The following is a 12,434-nucleotide window of genomic DNA, read 5'->3' as shown; positions in this document are numbered from 1 at the left end:
TAATAAAAGTACCTTTCCTCCAAAGGGAAGATTATTATTCATAAACGTTTGTAGAAGTTTATGAATGGTGTTGAGTAAGTGAGTGGATGCCATTGTACATTCATCCATAATTAACAGTTTTGCAAGACGGATGTCATATGCAGTGCCACTGTTAATGTTCATAGTGGATACCGATTTGTAGGATCTAATGCAGTTCATAAAGATTTCACGTTCAGGTACATCGTTAGTTAGAAGCTTCTGTAGATATTCAGGATATGAATGTAAAGGAGGCAGTCTAATTTGACCGTTTTGATAACAACGTGTAAATTCATTACTTGTATTGCCAGTTGTTTCTTCAGGGAAGTTAAGTGAATGACAATGATTGCAAATGACATTCATTAATCCCAATGAATTTTCCTGAATAGTGGACTCATTATTGAACGCGTTGTCAGCTAACTGGCGCAATCGTTTAGCAGGTGTCTGTCGTTGATGTCCGTGACGTGTATGTTTTGCTTGTGCCGTTTGAAAGTCGCGTCGTTGTATGTCCAGTATTTGGGACGTGTTGTTTTGAAGCTGTATTCGATTTGCCTGTGAGGTGTGAGAAGCCCGTTGTAGTTTACGGCGTGCATTGTTTGTATTGAGCCTTGCCCGTTTTTGTATGTCGGTCAGTTGAGCTTTCTCTTTTTGGAGTCTTGCCTGCTTGTTTCCGGCATTTGAGATGCGCAGTGTAGACGTCCGCGTTTATTTATTTTGTCCCCTCGCTGCCGTTTCTGTATGTCTGAGACGGGAGGTGTTTCGTTTTGAAGCCGTGCCTGTTTCGATGCAGTAGTGTGAGACGCGCGCTGCATGCGTCCACGTTCAGTGTGTCTGTCCATTTGGGTTCGTTTCTGTAACTGTGTTAGTTGAGCTTTGCGTTTTTGGAGCTGAGACATTTTTTCTTCCAGAGTTTCAGAAGCGCGTTGGAGCCGACGTGTATTGTTTTTTTTCATGCGGGTTCGTGTGTTTGGTCCCGTTACTCGAGCCGTATCGGTTTGTACCCGTGATCATGAATTCATGAATTGTTTGTTCTTCAGCGTTAGAAATATGGATAAGTAATAAGGAGGATCGCACTCACTGTTAATATGGAGCCTTTTCTGCGGTTGAACGGTTAATAGTGCCTCATTGTAATGAGATCCACCTATGCTGCATAGTGTGAATTGTGTTTGGTCCCGTTATCTGAGCCGTATCGTTTTGTACCTGTGATCGTGAATTTATGACTTGTTTGTTGTTGAGCGTGATAAATATGGATAAGTAATAAGGAGGATCGCACTCACTGTTAATATGGAGCCTTTTCTGCGGTTGAACGGTTAATAGTGCCTTATTGTAATGAGATCCACCTATGCTGCATAGTGTGAACGTGTTGAGATGACGTATGTTTAATACGGACGGTTCATTTAGAAATGGGGCTTTGTGTGTAGATTTGTGCATATTTGCGTTGTTGATTTGTTTCAGGGTGCACTGTTCCAATGCGATGCAATATTTGTCCACATAGGCGAAAGCAGTATGGGCCATTGCCTTTTGGTGGCCTGATATTTACTCCGGTAGATGCAAAAGCAAATGAATTATTGTAGGATCTAATGCAGTTCATAAAGTTTTTACTTTCAGGTACATCGTTAGTTAGAAGCTTCTGTAGATATTCAGGATATGAATGTAAAGGAGGCAGTCTAATCTGACCCTTTTGACAACAACGTGTAAATTCATTACTTGTATTGCCAGTTGTTTCTTCAGGGAAGTTAAGTGAATGACAATGATTGCAAATGACATTCATTAATCCCAATGAATTTTCCTCAATAGTGGACTCATTATTGAACGCGTTGTCAGCTAAGTGGCGCAAGTCTGCGGACGGTTCCTTTAGAAATGGGGCTTTGGGTGTCACTTCTTATTGATGTTAGTGTGTTTATGGGTCTGAATCGTCGTTGTTGTGAACGTTTCGTGTGCCATGTCCGTAGTCTGTCCCGTTTCGTCGCTAATGGGCTTGGTGTGGCGGTCACGGCTTCTTTTTTTTGGTGTGGTAGGAGCTTGTTGAATCCTCCTCTTTGTGTGCGTCCCGTTTCGTGTGCAATGGGATTCGTGCGGCACTGTGTGCTTTGCCGGCGTCGGGGGGGGGGGGTGTTGCTTGGAGGGGGTGGTAGGATTAGTGGGGCGCGAGCGTCTTCTTTCTTTTTGTGTGTCAGGGGCTTGTTGAATCCTCCTCTTTGTGTGTGTCCCGTCCGTTGCTTGTGGGGGGGGGGGGGGGTTGCAGGTTCTTTTTTTTTGTGTGCCAGGGGCTTGTTGAATCGTCCTCTTTGTGTGTGTCCTGTCCGTTGCTTGTAGGGGGGGGGGGGGGGTGCTTGGAGGTGGGTGTGGGATTTGTGGGGCGCGAGCGGCTTCTTTTTTTTTGTGTGCTAGTTTCGTGTGCAATGGCTTTCGTGCGGCGTTTGACTCCTTTTTTCTGTGCTGACTCCTTTTTTCTGTGGTCGCGGCGCCTCATTTCTTTGACTCCTTTTTTCTGTACTCACTCCTTTTTTCTGTGGTCGCGGCTTTTCTTTGGTCGCAGCCGCCTCTCGCGGCGCCTCATTTCTTGGGGCGCCTGCGCAGTACGTCTTTTTGCGGCTACGGCCCATGGCCGGATGTCCCTGCGTCCATCCGGTTTAGCATTCTCGGTTAGTAATGTGGATGGCATATGACCTACATTCTAAGTAGCCGGATGTAGCCACAGTTGGATTAGTCATGACCAGAGCCATGATTGAGTTTTTGGAGTCCATTTTTGCTCGCTGGAGGTTGCTAGTGGCTGTTTCAATGGACAATGGTCCACAATTTACTTCCAGTCAATTTACAAGTTTTTTGACGAGTAAAGGAATTAGACACATCCACACAGCATTCTACTACCCTTGGGCTAATGAGGGTGGGGGGTGTATAGCATCTACATAAAACTTTAAAAAATGGCATAAGAACACATTTGGCGGATGGATGCACTTTTCTTTCGACACTTTTCTAGACGCTACACAGCACTCAACTACAGGCAGTTCAATAGCAGCTTTTATGATTGGTCATAAACTTCAGCTTCAACTGGATCATCTCATCCATCTCTGCCCACTCCAGTTCATACACTCAACAATGTGTCCAAAAACCAGAATAAGATGAAGCAACACTTTGATAGGTCACACCGGGTCAAAATGAATGACTAACTAACATAACTGTATCACATTGGGACAGGGCCTGGAGACCACACCAAGATCACAAGTTGAAATCTTTTTGGTCTTCTTCTTTAAAAGTAATAAGCCAGTTAAGACCTGGCACATTTTGTCTAGCTGATGGTTCCCAATGGCATGTAAGTTGCCTCCGCAGTGCACCTGCACCCCCAGTACCAAGCTAAGTGGCTCGATTCAACTGCAGGATCATCTGGTCATATACAGACTGAAGGCCCTGAGATATTGCACCCTCCCACTGAAACCATCTCCAGAACTTGGCCAGCCAGATTCAAAGATTTTCTTACTGATTTTCAACGTTAAGTGGACATTAGAATAATATTTGGTTTTTGAAAGAAGCAAAGAAGGAAAAAAAAAGACTTCTGTACAGTTTCAATTATTCCTATAAAAGTTAAACACTCATATTATGGTTTTCTGGGAGGCAGCGTATTTGGTGGGTTAGGGGAGAAATGCTATGTTTGCAATATGTACATCTTAGACAATATGCGATTGTTTGCAGTAAAGTGTTTGGGGGTTCGATGGAGAGTTTTGGCGAGAATGGCGGTTCTGGAATTAACTCCTCTCTGACACAAACTGCACTGATCCACCCTCTTATTGCATGCAACAACACACACACACACACACACACACACACACACATAGATCTAGCAGAGCTACTGAGTTTCACATATTTAAGAAGTGCCACTGTTTGCGTTAGATGTCTTTATATCATTTTGAGTATTGCATCACTATATGACATAACAACAGCAAACAGAGTTTCGATAAGCATTATGGTGTATGGATGTACAACGTGTTAAAACACTGTAGCTATTTTGCCATGGCATGTTTGCATTTCCAATTAGACAATAATGTTAAATTTTTTTAGTTATTCGTTTAGATGTGCAGTCACAAGGTGGGTTCTGTGCAGCCCTGATCCGTGCTTTATTGGTATCGTTGGGTAGATTTGATTTGTTGAAATGTCCATTTCCTGTGGCTCTTCGTTTTCAGCCCCCTTAACAGCAGTCCTTTTTACTCCACATGCATATTTTTTACTCAGTTTACTCCACATGCATATTTTGCAGTTCATATTTTCATGAATGTAGCTGCCAATTCTTTCAAGCTTACATTGACTCCTACACTATGACTGTAACACTGAACATCAAAGAACACACACAGCAACTGTGACAACATATCGTTCATGTTTCCCATTCGTCCACTGATGCCGTTGAATGTCAATGTATAATCTGATGCTACAGAAAGGTCCCTTGCATCAGCTTTTTATTTTTAAAACATGCATTGTGCTCTTTGCACACCGACACACATTTATATATCAAATAGGCTTTTATTAGGAGACATTTTGACTGTAGACAATTCCTCATAAACAGAAGCTTGCTGTCTGTTGGACCACGTTAATGAGAGCATCTCTGATCTCTGCAGGTCAAACTCACTGCTCCTACTGTACTTTGAGCGCCGCCTTCATGAGGCGTTGGATTGGTTCAGAAATTTGACACGTAGTGAGCCATCTAATTGTTTCCACCAAGTTTTAAGCAAAATTCACTTATGGTTTCCTCCAGACGTATTGTATATATCATACATCCTGCTTCAGCAAGACTACTCGCTAGATAATAGTTACCAAAGGTGAAGTTTCTACCTCTAGTTCGTGGCAATCCAGCAAATTGTTTTAGTCTCTTCCACACATAAAATCTTTCAAATTTTCAAGTTTACTGGGGCTAGACTGTTGACCGCATATCAGGGTAACCCAATAAATCAGTAGCATTCACACATGACAAGTAAGGCCTAGGGATACTGGAAACAGGTAAGTGTCCTTCAATTTCAGATGTTTTTGTTTTTAAAATAGGATTGTGTGTAGCCATGGATGAGCACTATCTTTCTTTTGTTACTTCATTTTTTTGGATTATGAATACAAATCACAAATTTACACCAGTATGAAATGTCCATTCATCCATTATCCAACCCGCTATATCCTAACTACAGGGTCACGGGGGTCTGCCGGAGCCAAACCCAGCCAACACAGGGCGCAAGGCTGGAGACAAAACCCAGGCAGGGCGCCAGCCCACCACAGCAGTATGAAATGTCCGACAAAAAAAGAAGTTATGAGCACTAAGGCTTGAGGTAAACATGACTACAATCTACTCAAGATCTCTGGACTAAAAACACCTCTTTAAGCTTTGGTTATATTGTTTTTCTTTTTAGCTAAAAAAGTACTTTATATAGTTAGTTTTGCTCAGTCACTATATAGCAGTTGTAAATGTGGAGATTATCCCTATTCTAAATTCTTAGCAACAGCCAAACTATTCAACCAATGTTGAGTCATAGCTGAATGGAGGTTAGGTTTTGATCAATTTAAAAGGCTCAATTTTGAAACTGACAGAGTACAACTTTACTAATTTTTATTATCTTTATATTAGTTGTACAGGAACAAGAATAATTGATTATATTTCTTAAACAGAATCCATAGATCTAATAAATTTATTTTCCTTTTTCAAATCTGAACGTACAGGTAAATGAAGATGACAGAATAAAATAGATTTTAGTAGAGTATAAATGTGCCCGCTAATGCTTGAATGTTTCGATATTATCTGTGTTGTTATTAATTTATTTCAGTTTTTTCTTACAGTGCAAACAGACAATCTAAACCCAATTGATTAAATTCTTTAGCTATAATGGTGTCAAGTTAGACTAAATCTTCCAGTGCATTTTTTTAGAAAAAATCAGAACAGAGAAAGATGAAGTGATCATTGTGTTTCCCTGGGTTGCCATAATACAGTAATAGCCATCCTCTTACACCACTTTATGAATTCAACTCTCATAAGTTCTTTTTACATGATAAAGATATTTTAGTCTGCTGTTTAGTTGCTCTTTGTTTTTTGGCACCCATTACATCTTGTCACCCTTCACTGGCATTACTCTTCTCACCATTGTAAGATGACCATGGCTATCTTAAACCAGTATGTAATGGTATTAATAACTTACTTCATGGGAGTAAATCTATGTTAGGTTTATGGGGAAAAAGATGAGTTTACACAGCTTTATAATTGGCAACTTTACATATGTGGAAGAAAATTAGAATCTGGGAGTCAGACTGCAGCAACAATAAACCAATATTAGAGAGAACTATTTAAAATGTATCATACTTATCATGCAAAAGTAATTAATCAGTCAATAGACCTGTTTTAAAAACTAAATTTTATTTAAAACAATTGTTATATGAGTTAGTTTCATGTAGTAAAATAAAAGTGTATTGACCACAGATGGGTATTTAGTGGTCTCATGTGCTAGATGCTGAGTGAGGCCTGATGGCTTTAGGGAAGAGGAATCTGGATATTAAAAAGCTGCCACCCCTAGCTTCTCAAAGAAAACACCATATGTTAAGAGGATGTCTTCTTATCTCCAGGAGGCAAACATGATGTAGATGTTATTCCATGAACTGAGTGGGGCAAAAAATATGCTTTACATGAGCTTTGAAATTATAAATTAAAACCTTACACAGAAAAATGGCTGTTTATTAAAATGGGCTTTATGGTACAATGGCAAGTCCACCTGTTTCAATCAAGTTGTGCATTTACAAACCTCTGTTCACTGGACATGCATTACATTCCTTTCTTTGTACTTCTTGTTGCCTTTTTTCATTGGACATTCCCACCCTCTTGTGGACAGCAGACAACATTACGTGCAGGCAAGGTTCTCGGATGCTGGCCAGCTAGACATCTTACTGCTTTATATACTGTATATATGTATATATCTACTCTCTATATATATAAAATCCTAAGCCTAAAAGTGCAACGATTTTATGTGACTTTTTTGTCACGCTTTAAATTGGGCTTATTTTAAAACCTACATATATATGTTTGGTAACATTCTTTTCAGAATTTATCAAACTTTAATGTGATGTTAGATTTTCAGATTTTTATTCCGTTTTTAAATTCTAAACTAAAAAAATATCAAGAACTCACTTCCCATGAGACGAGACTTTGTGCCAAGAGATTTAACCACGCCCGGGGCCGGAAATAAAAGCCAAAGAGTAGGACAGCTGCTGTACAGGCTTTTAATTGTTCAAAGCACCGTGCAAGATGCAGATCACATGGCACAGCAGCAGCAGCAAGCCAGCAGCTGATTGGGCAAAGAGGAGGTAAAAAAAAAAAAAATCAATTTCTTTCCCATTGTATCACCGTTTAAGAGGGGGTTTTGGAGGAGCGACCGTGTCTCCTTGGGGTGTGTTCAGCCCCCCTCTTCACAGCACGAACAGCAGGGACACAAAGTGGCTGGTGAGTAGCACAGGCTGGGGAGGTTGGTGAGCGAAGTGAGCAGGGGGAGAACGCACTAGTATATATATATATACATATATATATATATATATATATATATATATATATATATATATATATATATATATAGTGATAGATTGCCGGCTTCCTATTCCGGCTCTCACCCCCAGGCCGCCAGGAAGAGCTCTCCCGACAGCATGGACGGGCCCCGAATTCCAGCAGGGCCTCATGGACTATGTAGTTTTTATGCACAGCCCTGCTGGATACCTTGGGGACCACTGAGAGTCGCTGTCGGGAAGCCCGTGGACTCATATGTGCCCTATAACCTGGAAGTACGTCCTGGTCAAGTGAGCAGGACAGATGACGTGCTTCCAGGTTGAAGATAAGGACGGTTTACACTGACCCGGAAGGAATAAGGAATTGTGGACTGTTGGGCAGGAACACCTCCAGGTCAGGGTGTATAAAAGGACTCTGGGAAAGCCCAGACACTGAGCTGAGCTGGGAGGTAGGGTGGCTAAGTGTCTGGGAGAAGGAGGAGAGAGTATTTGTGATAGTGTATTGATTTATATGAGTAGTGTGGAGTGGAGGGTGCCTGGTGCACTGTACTATTGTACAATAAAAGAGTCTTGTACTTTCACCTGGTGTTTGGAGTGGTACCTGAGGGTTCAAGAGGTGGACACACGCCTCTACTGCTACAATATGTATATATATATATATATATATATATATATATATATATATATATATATAGAGAGAGAGAGAGAGAGAGAGAGAGAGAGAGAGAGAGAGATATGGCAACTATGTTACTAAATTGGTATAAATATGAAATATACTGCCGTGTTGAGAGTTATTTCATTTGCTATGTTTGGTTGTATGCCACATTTGAACATAAGAATTTCTACAAACAAGAGACCACTCAGCCCGTTAAATTTGTCTGGATTTCTCATAGATAAAAACTCAGAACCTCTAGTCCAGATGCTTATTAAAATCTGTAAGGGTATCTGCTTCAGTTAGAAGGCATAGTAGCTCTTGCAGTCTGGTGACCTTTTGTGTAAAAGAGATATTTCCTGATACCATCTCAAACACATTTCCTTGTAATTTCCACCAGTTGCCTGCCACATGTGATTCAATATTTCGCTGAAACAATTCTGATGGAAACATTTTTTAAACACATTTGAGAATCACAAACCCCTGGATTAGTCCCGTGTAGCTTCAGGATTAAAGAGGTTTAGTTCCCGTAGTCTTTTACAGCAGGACATGCCCCTTACACCTCGGATAAACTTGCTTGCTCTTCTCTGTTCAGTTTCTACAACTGCTGCTTTCCTGTAAGTTGGTGATCAGAACAACACGCAGTACTCCATCTGACTAGGGCATTACAGAGCATAACATCACTTGATTTACTTAAGACAGTTTTTACAATGAATGGTGACATTAAAAACAATTTTTAAAATGCTTCTTCGTATTGCAATCAAGATGAGAAAGTGAAAATAAAACTTTTAACACTTTGAAAACTCACATACCTGTATGGGTGGAATTGCCAGCCTCTGAGGACACCAAGACTTTGTCTGTGAAATGAAATGAAAAATCATTCAGATTGTTTTATGGAGTACTTTGGCATTTCCCACCACTTCCCATTCATCCTATTCTAACATTCAAGCCAAGCTCCTAGTCTTGCTGAACTTACTTGCCATGGGTTTTCTTGAAACCACAGAAAGGTTTGGGATTTTGCCAAAATCAGTGAAATGCATTTAAGTCAATGGGGAAGAAGAAACTAGTTATGAGTATCTTATAATGATGCAGTGGACTTTTAAGTATCTCTGAGGTCTAGGGATGCATCTGGAAACTCTGCTTGACCAATTATAGTGGCCAAAAACGTGACCTGAGCTGTGAGGTATAAATGCTAACCACTATACCATCACACCTTCCTGAGGTAACATTAATAGAATGAAATGTCACTACAGTAACATTTCTTGCACACAGTGTCAACATGAGTAGGAAGAATGAATTCACTGAGGATTGGTCCCTGCAGATACATAAGAGATAACAGTGATAGAATATAATATTAGAAAAGGAAGGCGTATTGTAAACATCATGAGCAGGAAGCAGGAATTCACTGAGACTTGGCTCAGACAAGCCCAGTTCACAAAAAAGTTACAGAAAATCAGAGGGAGAGCAATAGAGAGGGACAATCAAGAGACCCATCTAGTCCATGAAATTAGCAATGGTGGGTAGGGGGTGGTCTGCAAACTGATCAACCTACCATGTCCAGCGTATATTTATTGAGCTGGCAACTTAAATCTAGCCTCATGACCCAAAACTCCATTGGGTCATCATGGACTTGTGTGCACTGATGCACCATATGTAGTCAGTCACCATGCAGTCAGGCCTCTGGTGATGACTGCTGCTGCTGCCCCCCTATGTCTCAGTGCGTTGTTGAGGCTGGAAAAAAATCTCTGCACTCATCCACACATCAGATTGCCACTGTAGGTAATCTGAGGGATCTGTTTCACTACCCACCCAGGGACACCAAGTTAATGTACAGTAAGTCTACATACGAACCTTCAAAGATGCGAAAGTGCATGTCCAATAAATTTAAATTATTTAAATAAGTGAAAAATTAAAAATTGTAGTGTAATTTTACATTTCGCTGCAGCACATAGTGTAAGTTAAGTTTGCGTGGCTGCCACTTGGAGCACAAAAACCACGCTATTACTGTTTACATTCTCAATCACGTGCGTGCATCCTCTACAAGTGGTTGTACTTTTAACTCTATCTCTGTTTACGCTGATGTCAAGGGTATTCAACAAGAACATGAGGACGCAGTTGGAAAGTCATTTAGGGTAAGTTCTTCTTCACTCAGAGAACCACATTAACATGCCATACAAAATCAAGTATTGTGCTGGAGAACAGTTTGTTCTCTTCGACTTGTCCTAATCAATCTTTAAATAAGAGCATCCCATCAGGAGTAAATTGGGCTTAGCAAGGGGGGCTCTGAGACTTGGAATCTGCACTAGCAATTGAAAGGTTGCCGGTTTGAATCCTGTAAATGCCATAAGAGACTCTACTCTGTTGGGCCCCTTGAGCAAGACCCTTAACCTGCAGTTGCTTTGTCATGGGTATGAAGTTAATCTGCATCCAACACTGCAAGCAGGTCCTCCAAGTTGCAGAGAACATTTGGGGGCTGGTAGCAGGATTGGCACTCCAGCCACCATAAAAAACCTTACACTGTTCCAGTGTGGTGCTGAGGTGTCATCCACTGCACTCGGGTTCCAAACCAGGTGGTTCATCGTGTGGTGGGTATGGCAACACGGTATCAGCGCATGCTCCCAACCTCTTTGACCTCGCTTCAAAACCTTCCATGAATCTTCACCGCGAACACTTATGGGGCATCAATATTAAGTGATGGGCAGTAGGTGTCAAATGACGATGCCATCCGATTGCTCACTTTGTGGAGGCCGGAAGTGAATTTGAAGACAATCACATAGGCTTGTTTGCAACGGTAAGTGAGTCTACTGTACTGAGATCAGCCGATGGGAAACAATTGGAATAATAAATAACTTTGAGTTCTTTGTTGTTAAAATGCACTACAAATCTAAAACAAAAAATACAAATAAAAACTTTCTAGAGCACTTTCTTGTATACTGTATAGTACAAATATTTTTTTGATAGGAATTGAGGAGAGCTAGCTTAGGTCTGCATACGTAGGTTACCTGATAGCATAAAGAGTAATATCAGCTGACGGAAACCAATGGAAACAAGAATGAACTTTACGGTTAAAATACACAAGAAGTCTGTAACAAACTACAAAAATTAACTTTTTAAAACACTTTCCTATGTACAAATAGCTGTACCTGTACATGTTTACTATAGGAGTTGAGGGTTGTGTTCATTAGGTGCCTAGGCTAACTTTGCTGGACTTGCGAACACGCTCTTGGAACAGAACTCATTTGTTTGTAGGATACCAAATAAATTGGAAAATAAGGATTTTTAAGTTATGTTTCGGTCACCCAAGAACACCAAATAAATGTGGGAAATGGTATATGTATGTGAGAAAAAGAATTAATTAAACGAATCAGTTAATTAATTATCAGTTTTGACTTTGGCAATGACTGTAATTAATTAAATAATTTGGTAAGGCTCACATTTCATTTTCCTTACCTTTCTCTGTAAGAGGGATTTCCAGCCTACCGGCTGCCTTACAATTACTGTATATCAAGGTAACTTAAACGCACTTATTTTAGGAAACAGAATGATACAAGTTTTAGTAAACATAAGGATTACAGAAATATGATAAGTGCCTATATATTGAAATGGAATATAGTATGCAAGACAGACAAACATAAAACACAGAAGAGGCTGGCTGTTTACAGGTTATTTAGAGCTCTAATTTACCTTGGCAAAGATAAACAGTGTAGCAGTAGAGGCCCCTATCGACCTCTTGAACCCTCAGGTTCAACAACATTTTGTTTCAGTATCCTTAAACGTCAACAATGGAGTGTCGTCATCTTAAATACCAGTGCGTATCTATCGTCTTATGCCACACTTGCTGTTTACCATGGGATAGCAACAGAAGCCATTGCTAACAGCAAAACCCAACAAAATAGAGGCACCCGTAAACAAAATTGGTTCACAAAAAGGCAGAGAACAAAATAAACAAACAACGACAGAAAATTAATCAAGGACTCAGAATCAAAATTAAAGTAAAAAAAAACATAAATGCAAAAATAGATGTAGCCAATAAAAATATCAGGTCAGGTTGGGGAGCATGCATTGGTACAGCATGTTGCTGCACCCACTACATGACGAAACAGCTTAGGATCCTGGTTGGCCACCCCCCAGGCAGAAATACGGTCCAGTACCACCCTCTGGAAATGACCATCTGTCTGCCGCAGCCATGTGTTACATGGGCGTCCCTTTGGCATGGTTCAGCCACTCAAGTGCTCAACAATGAGAATCCTGCAAA

General features: G+C 40.6%; 1 protein-coding gene across 3 annotated transcripts in view; it reads right to left on the bottom strand.

Moving 5' to 3' along the window:
* layna (layilin a) overlaps positions 1 to 12,434 on the bottom strand; it is a 99,084-nt gene that overhangs the window by 46,179 nt on the left and 40,471 nt on the right. For all 3 annotated transcript variants that reach the window (XM_028810260.2, XM_028810261.2, XM_028810259.2), the window contains one exon: positions 8,992 to 9,036. In XM_028810260.2, the coding sequence (XP_028666093.2) occupies positions 8,992 to 9,036 (45 nt within the window). The remainder of the gene's footprint in view (positions 1 to 8,991; positions 9,037 to 12,434) is intronic.

The sequence above is a fragment of the Erpetoichthys calabaricus genome, chromosome 9 (assembly GCF_900747795.2).
Source record: "Erpetoichthys calabaricus chromosome 9, fErpCal1.3, whole genome shotgun sequence".
Lineage (NCBI taxonomy): Eukaryota > Metazoa > Chordata > Cladistia > Polypteriformes > Polypteridae > Erpetoichthys > Erpetoichthys calabaricus.
This window is presented reverse-complemented; position numbering and strand designations above follow the sequence as displayed.